At 21.4% G+C, this 7,967-nt stretch overlaps 3 protein-coding genes across 5 annotated transcripts in view; 2 read left to right on the forward strand and 1 right to left on the reverse strand.

The window, feature by feature from the left end:
* The first annotated feature begins 804 nt into the window (after positions 1–804).
* LOC102680393 (26S proteasome non-ATPase regulatory subunit 6) lies at positions 805–2,951 on the forward strand. The gene is made up of 5 exons (XM_006618197.2): positions 805–1,063; positions 1,480–1,831; positions 1,940–2,268; positions 2,353–2,521; positions 2,609–2,951. The coding sequence occupies exons 1-5, from the start codon at positions 919–921 to the stop codon at positions 2,781–2,783; spliced, it is 1,170 nt and encodes a 389-aa protein (XP_006618260.1). The 5' UTR covers positions 805–918; the 3' UTR covers positions 2,784–2,951.
* A 1,098-nt stretch (positions 2,952–4,049) lies between these two features.
* LOC102680527 (PRA1 family protein 3) lies at positions 4,050–6,275 on the forward strand. 2 transcript variants are annotated; one of them, XM_006618199.2, is made up of 4 exons: positions 4,050–4,589; positions 4,666–4,883; positions 5,007–5,175; positions 5,752–6,275. In XM_006618199.2, exons 1-3 carry the CDS (start codon positions 4,390–4,392, stop codon positions 5,144–5,146), a joined length of 558 nt encoding a protein of 185 aa, XP_006618262.1. In that variant the 5' UTR covers positions 4,050–4,389; the 3' UTR covers positions 5,147–5,175; positions 5,752–6,275. The 2 variants fall into 2 exon arrangements, with proteins under 2 accessions (XP_006618262.1, XP_006618261.1); XM_006618198.2 differs by having other exon boundaries at positions 5,007–5,120; positions 5,752–6,177.
* Positions 6,276–6,433: 158 nt separating this feature from the next.
* LOC102680764 (UBX domain-containing protein 7) overlaps positions 6,434–7,967 on the reverse strand; it is a 3,257-nt gene continuing 1,723 nt past the window's right edge. Inside the window, exons 5-11 of one of the 2 annotated variants that reach the window (XM_031511712.1) lie at positions 7,677–7,943; positions 7,512–7,572; positions 7,302–7,429; positions 7,184–7,232; positions 6,978–7,063; positions 6,684–6,853; positions 6,434–6,607 (exon numbers count right to left, since the gene is read on the reverse strand). In XM_031511712.1, the coding sequence (XP_031367572.1) occupies positions 6,695–6,853; positions 6,978–7,063; positions 7,184–7,232; positions 7,302–7,429; positions 7,512–7,572; positions 7,677–7,943 (750 nt within the window). In that variant the 3' untranslated portion in view covers positions 6,434–6,607; positions 6,684–6,694. Of the gene's footprint in view, positions 6,608–6,683; positions 6,854–6,977; positions 7,064–7,183; positions 7,233–7,301; positions 7,439–7,511; positions 7,573–7,676; positions 7,944–7,967 lie in introns of both variants that reach the window. The other variant, XM_006618200.2, reaches the window with a different exon arrangement.

Consider the following 7,967-nt stretch of genomic DNA (forward strand, 5'->3'; position numbering starts at 1 on the left):
ATAAGAATTGTGTATTTTGCACAAAAATATGATTTAATGTTATATATATATTTATAAATTACATACATATAAATTAATTTACATGCAAAAATTTGCATATGTTAAATTACACAACATTTACATATAAAATTAATTCTAATTGATATCTCGTGTTGTCTCGACTCTATTTTGACAGAATTTACATGTGAAATTTAATTTATGATATTGTAGCTTTTTATTAAGAGCATATTTTTAATGATCTATTGCCGTTTTGTTAGAATTCTATTTAGTCTTTTCAATGATCATATTGCAATTCATTTCGTTGTTACTGTTCAAATATAATTATAACAATATTATCGAAGATCAGTGTCGCGTAAAACTGTCATTAATGAAAAAAAAAAAAAAAAATGCCGAAATCGCCAGTATGCGTTAAATTGTGTGGTATGTGAATGAATGAACTCGCATTATGCAATCCTTCTTGTAAATTTTAAATATAACGAATCCTGTGAAAACATTTTTCTCTTTTTGGGCTCAATTTACCTGAGTCATTGGCAGTTCGTGTCAAAAAATAAATTGATTCGTTAAAAGAAGATTCGTTCTGTGTTCATTATTTTAAGATAATCGTGTATCTTATATTAAAAAACCTAAATTACGAAAAATATTAAAAATATACAAATTTTTTATTTAATTCATATTTCTTTATCGATTATATTTAAAAAATATTCGTTCATGTATTATTTAAAAATATTATTATTAATTTGTTAAAAGAATTTTTATGATTAATCTTTAATACGAAAAAAAAATTCTGCCACCTATCGAGGAATTCTAGAAATATATATTTTCATGATTTATCTATATATTATTTAGTTCATGCTTCGCAAAACGCAAAGTGTGGGTTAATTGTGTTTATCAGTATCGTAATTATAATTAGAATTTATAATGCCGTTGGAAAATTTAGAAGAAGAGGGTTTAGAGAAAAATCCCAATTTGGAATTGGCCCAAACAAAATTTTTATTAAGTCTGCCAGAACATAAGGATGATCCATATTTAAAGAACAAACTGTTAGATGCCATTAAAGCAGAAAGTGAGATTGCACTTTTTACATTTAAGTTAATTATTTCATTTTATTTATATAATATAAAATTTCAATAACAAATTAAACATTCGATATTTAAGATTTAATTGATATTTTTATATAAATAGAAACTAAAGGAATTGTCATAATATTTATTTTAATCTTATTTCTTTTTGTTATTAATCATTTCTTTCATATAGTTTTAATGCAATAATTTTCTTTTTCTTTCTTTTCTTTTATTAATAAATATATTTTTTCATTATTAGACAATCACATTTTTCATTATTATTCTTCATTTTCAAATTTTAAATTATATATTTATAAATATGTAATATATGTTATATTATTAGAATTATATAAATTAAAATGATAAATAATGAGAATATTTTAATATTATTTTAAAATATATAATCATTTATTTTTAGATATGGCTCCATTTTATGAAGAAGTTTGTAAAGATTTGAATTGGCCAGTCGATGATACTCTTTTAACTTCTATGAAAACTAAAAATATGGAACAATTAAAAGAATTAGATGATGCAATTGAAGATGCTGAAAAGAATTTGGGTGAAATGGAAGTGAGAGAAGCTAATCTTAAAAAATCAGAACATTTATGTAGAATAGGTGATAAGGAAGGTTCCATTTCGGCATTCAAAAAAACTTACGATAAAACTGTATCATTAGGACATAGATTAGATATTGTATTTCATAACATTAGAATTGGATTATTTTATTTAGATCATGATCATGTTACAAGAAACATAGAAAAAGCTAAAAGGTATATATATATATATATAAATTTGAAAAAATTATTGATTCTAAACTATTGAATAGAATAATATATCTTAGTTACAACATTATATAAATATTATCTTTTTTATTTTAGTTTAATAGAAGAAGGTGGTGATTGGGATAGACGAAATCGTTTAAAAGTATATCAAGGAACATATTGTATAGCTGTTCGTGATTTCAAAGAAGCTGCAAATTTCTTTTTGGATACAATTAGCACATTCACTAGTTATGAGCTTATGGATTATAATACATTCGTGAGATACACCGTATATTTAAGTATGATAAGTTTACCTAGGAATGAACTTAGAGATAAGATTATCAAAGGTTCAGAAATTTTGGAAGTGCTTCATAGTAATCCAGATGTCAAGGATTATTTGTTTTCTTTATATAATTGTCAATATGCTGACTTCTTTAAAAATTTAGGTACTAAGATAACCTTTTTATTTAAATATTGAAATTTTTTAAATCAATATATTATTTTATTCTAATATTTGAATATATTTTCAGCACATGTTGAAGGTTTATTACGTAGAGATTACTTAATTTTTCCGCATTACCGATATTATGTTAGAGAAATGCGTATTCTCGCTTATACACAACTTCTAGAATCTTATAGATCTTTAACGCTTCAATATATGGCTGAAGCATTTGGTGTTACAGTAGAATACATTGATCAGTAAGTTTTGCAAAGATTTTTGTTTCTATTATTCTATATTTAGTTATTATATATTTAATATATTTTATTTTAATTATTTTTTTACAGAGAATTATCACGTTTTATTGCTGCTGGAAGATTGCATTGTAAAGTTGATTGCGTTGGTGGTGTAGTTGAAACTAATAGACCAGATAGTAAAAATTGGCAATATCAAGCTATGGTTAAACAAGGTGATTTGCTACTTAATAGGGTTCAAAAATTATCGCGTGTTATTAATATTTAAGTAAAATGAGAGAATAAATCATGACATCATATTTTAACATCTACTTATTGTCTGATGTGTTTTTGAAGTATTTGAAATTTTATTATTTTACCCTCTTAATTTTGTATCAAAGATTTAATATAATTTTCAATTTTTACGATAGAAATATACATCTTAAATGTCATTTCTGACAAATTCTGATTTTAATTATCCTGTCTTTCCAAATTTTTAAAGATTTCTTTGAAACAATTTACAATCATTCTTTTTTAAATTCAAAAAGATGACACTAATTTTTGTTTTTTTAAATATTATCTATATTAACTAATCTTTGATATTAATTAATGATATATTTTATAATTTCCACTATTACTTGTATTTAAAATATAAAGTCATAAAGTTATATATTTGACATTTAAAATAAATCTTATTTTTATAAATTTGTAAGTAATGTTAATTCTTCTATCAAAATATTTGTAAATATATTTTTATAATCTATATAAAATATAAAAAAAGATTATATTTAAGTTTATATATTCAACATAAAAAGTAATTGAATCTATGGAAGTACAATTTATAAGTCCATTTTGTAACTATAAGAAGTCATGTAAAGTTAATGTAAGTTTTAGTATATCGTTATTCAATCGAATTCTTTTTAAAGAAAATATTATTGCATTTTATAATGGTTTAGGAATAAAAGTCGAAATACAGCAAAAATTTTATATTAAATTTATTTAGAAGTTTGTTATTAAATTAATAATAATATCAATATTATCAGAATCTATTAATGTGTATGATTGAATCGATGCGTGTATTGCTATTAAAATAAAATAATATTTGATATTTTTTTTTAATCGTTGCAATTCGTATTTAATATTAACGATTTATTTTATTGTATGGTAAAAGCTTTGATGAAGTAAATAACATTACTACACATAATATATATAAAATTAATAAATATATTGTTAATACATGAAAAATTATTTAATCAAAAATTTAAAAAATGTTATCAATAGGGAAATTATATAAAAAAATTATATATTTCAAATGAACAACAATAAAATTATATATATAATATGAAAGAGTTAAAGTTTAATTTTACATCCAAAATGATAATTATACTATATTTTAATCGTTTTCTATAAATAATTAATTCAATTAATTAAATCTGAACAATTATTTAATTAATTAATAAAAATTCATTATTCATAGATTAACAGAAAGAATTTTAAAATACGCGCTATACAACTTTCTCGAAATAAAAAATGATGTAACTTTTACTTACATTGTTTATCGATGTTTATCATGTATCAGAAGGAAAATAAATATATTAAGAAATTAGCATTTTTAAATTGATTTTAATGCAATTTATATGAATAATGTATATATTTTTTACTGAAAAGAAAAGATAAAAATTAAATATTATTTCTTTTTTTAAAGAATGTGAAAGTTACGATTAATCTAATTATTTTTGAACAACGATACGTTGATTTCATAAACTTTGTATGACGTTCGTCTTCGTCATCATCCAAAAATATCAAGACTTGTCGTGTAAAAATCGATTGATGTGTATTGTAAAAAATTAAGCTATTTAATTCAATTTAAAATTGTGTATATTACAATTATTATAATGGATAAAACAATATCGATAGCCGATGGATGGGAATTACCACCTCTTCGTAGTTTATATGATTTTCTTTTGGAATCCTCACGTTTTCAACTCCCTAATTTTAGAGATTTAGAAAAATGGGGCAATAGAGTAGCAAATAATCTTGTATATTATCAAACCAATTATCTTTATATGTGTATTGCTATTATATTAGTTGTAGCGTAAGTAAAATAACGTGATTAAAATTTGTTTTTATAAAGGTTATAAATTTTTATGATATTGTTTTTAATCATTTAGATCAGTGCATCCAGTAAAAATGATTGTTGGTATAACAGCAGCGATGGCAATATGGGGTGAATGTATTTATTTATTTAGTGAAAAAGAATCATTGCTTAAATTTAAACGAACATATCCCCAAGTTGGAGTAATTCTTACTATTATTTGTGGCTCTTTTGTTATTTATACTATAAATTCAGTTCTTTTTGTATTATTTGGCATTTTATTGTCATTTTGTGGTAAGTTTTTTTTTTTTATATAAAGTATAATATGATAGAAAAGAAAATTATATAATGAATTCATTTATAATAATGCAATTAATTAATTTGTATTAATGTAAAGATTTAATGTTAATTTTTTAGTGATTTTTATACATGCATCTTTGAGATTAAGAAACGTGAAGAACAAACTTGCTAACAAAATAGAGGGTATGGGATTGAAACGTACACCAATGGGAGTTATCTTAAATTATTTTGGTATGAAAGAAGAATTCTTTACATAAATTGGTATTGATTCAATTGTTAATGAAAGGTATACTTTTGTATGTTCTTTCGAAATTATAGAGATATATATATATATATATTTTTACTTATTTATGAGAGTCAAGATGTCCATTGTTAATCTTAGAATTAGTTAAGAATAGAAAAACTAATATATAATCTTGAGATATGATTTCTAATTACAATTCAGTTATTTTTATAATTGTATTATGATAGCATTGTTTATATGTGATATAATTTCCTTGATATATACTCATTTTATTACATTTTATGTGTAAATTGGTAAGTTAAAATTTAAAAACCAATTAATGTCAATAATTGTAAGAATATATAAAATCTGTGATTTTATAATAATGATTTTATATTTTTTACTATTAAATCTATGTAATAATTTTACATAAAATAATTTTCAAATCATGTATTATTTAGTCTGTTTAATATACTTATGTACATAATATATCTGTATTAAATATATTTATTCTTGAATATTATATATTATAATTACATATAAAGAAAAAGACTTATATCATGAATATTTTTAAGATTTCTATTAACTATTTATTGTTACATTAAATTTTGCATTATTATTTCTTATTTCATTACGCAGAACATACGAGTGGTATAACCTTGCGCACACAAAAAACCTGTAATCAATCGCTTCACTAATAATCAGCTTCATACAACAAATTGTAACAACGTTTGGCAGTGAATATGTGTCATTAACAGTCGGATGCTGCTAAAGTCACAGAAAAATATTTGTGGATAATTAGGTGAGAGTTACATATATAAAAAATTTCACATAGTTATAAAGAACAGAATTACATTTTGAATTTACTCACACAAAAATTCTTTCTTATCATTAATATCTATATTATAAAATAATAATCATATGTAAGTATAGCTGCAACAAATAGATATGAATTATGTAAATTACTAAAATAGGTTGTCTATTTGTAAATCATATGAATATAACTGACATATATTGTACTGAAAATATACATGTAATATAAAATAATATAAATAAATAATTTTATGTAATTTGTACAAATCTTACAATATATGTAAGATACAAAATTTAATATTATCCAATATAATTTTTTTTATTCAAATATATAAATAAAACTTATTTATGTCAGTCTTTCTTAAACTGAAAACTTATAATTATATGAAAATATAGAAATTTATTTTGTAATTATTTTTAAAAATGAATAATATAATTTCGTTTCCATTTATATAAAAGTCAATCAAATTTTTATAATTCATTCATTTTATATAAAATATTTTAAGAATTATTGAATATTGACAAATATAATGATTTTGGAATTATACACAAATAAATTGAACATTTATGGTCACAATGCATTTTTATATACTTTAAGATTCGTAATATTTATCGAACTTATAATATATTTTCTCCCTAATATAATAAGATAAAAAGAGATACTCGCGCTATAATGTATCATCTGCAATAGAGCATAACATTTTTTTTATTTAAACATCATTTAATTTTTTGAAACAAAATAACACAAAGGTACTTACCTAATAGACCACTATATCTTTGTTATAAATACTGTATTTGCTGGAAATAAAATCGTATCTGATAAATATGTTTGTGGTGGAAGCGCTCCAATATTTGTTTTTGGAAATGGTACTAAATAAGTATGATTGGTTGATGCATAACCCATATCTTCCATTCTATTTATGAACTTCTGTAAAGAAAAAAAAAATTAATATATTAATATATTATATATTATATTATTATAAATTAATATATTATAATGTATTATAATTTACGACTTCTAAATATATTGTTAACAAAAATTTTATAATTACTTCTATTGTATCAGTGGTGGACATTGACACTGTTTCTTTCTTACCATTTGGCAGTCTTAAACAAAGTCTTATAACAGATTCATTGTCTATAAAAAAAATATATTTTTTATTAATATAAAATTTTTTTTATTAATCTAAAAAATATTATTAATCTAAAATTTATAAAAAATTTAATATGATTAAATTAAAATGTAATAATTTTTTACCGCTTTTAATTTCGTTAAAATCGGATTTCAATTTATATGATTGTTCATCCTATAATAATAAATGTATATTAATCTTAAATAATTATATATATTAAATTATATGTATATTTTAATATACCTTTGAATTTGTTTCCTGATTTGCTTCATCTGATTCGTTCATTTTCCTTTTTTTACTTATATTTTCAAATGTATCAATAGATATATTTGTACTTGAACTTTGAATAGATGTTAGATCATTCTTAATATCTATATTATCTGTATAATAATCTTGTAATATAAATAAAAGAAGTATATTAAACATTTTAAATATTTTATAAATATCACTTACCTGTATCATTTAAGTTATCAATTGTATGTTTAAATGCCTTAATAGTACTATTACTACAATCCTATAAATAAAAATAATTATTTATGTAATAATTTTTAAAATAAATAAAAATCAAAACATTTTATTAATAATTTAGTAAATTTAAATTTTCTTTTCTATATGTACCGATGAATTAGATGAAGAACATTCTTTTGTTGTTGTGGCAGTGCAATTATTCCATTCTTTAGAATGAACTGAATCACTTGATACACATTCTGGGGATGGATGAGAGCTCAACATATCATTTAAAGCAGATATTAAAATATCTACAGTAATATGATTATAAGTTTTCATACATTCTCCTGTTCTAGGATCTATTACTGCTACATAAGGATATTCATATACATCATATAAATGAACGTAGCGATTTCCATCACTTGTATTTGACAAAACCTATTTAAAGAAACATAATATTAT

This window comes from Apis dorsata, unplaced genomic scaffold (assembly GCF_000469605.1).
Source record: "Apis dorsata unplaced genomic scaffold, Apis dorsata 1.3 scaffold_344, whole genome shotgun sequence".
NCBI lineage: Eukaryota > Metazoa > Arthropoda > Insecta > Hymenoptera > Apidae > Apis > Apis dorsata.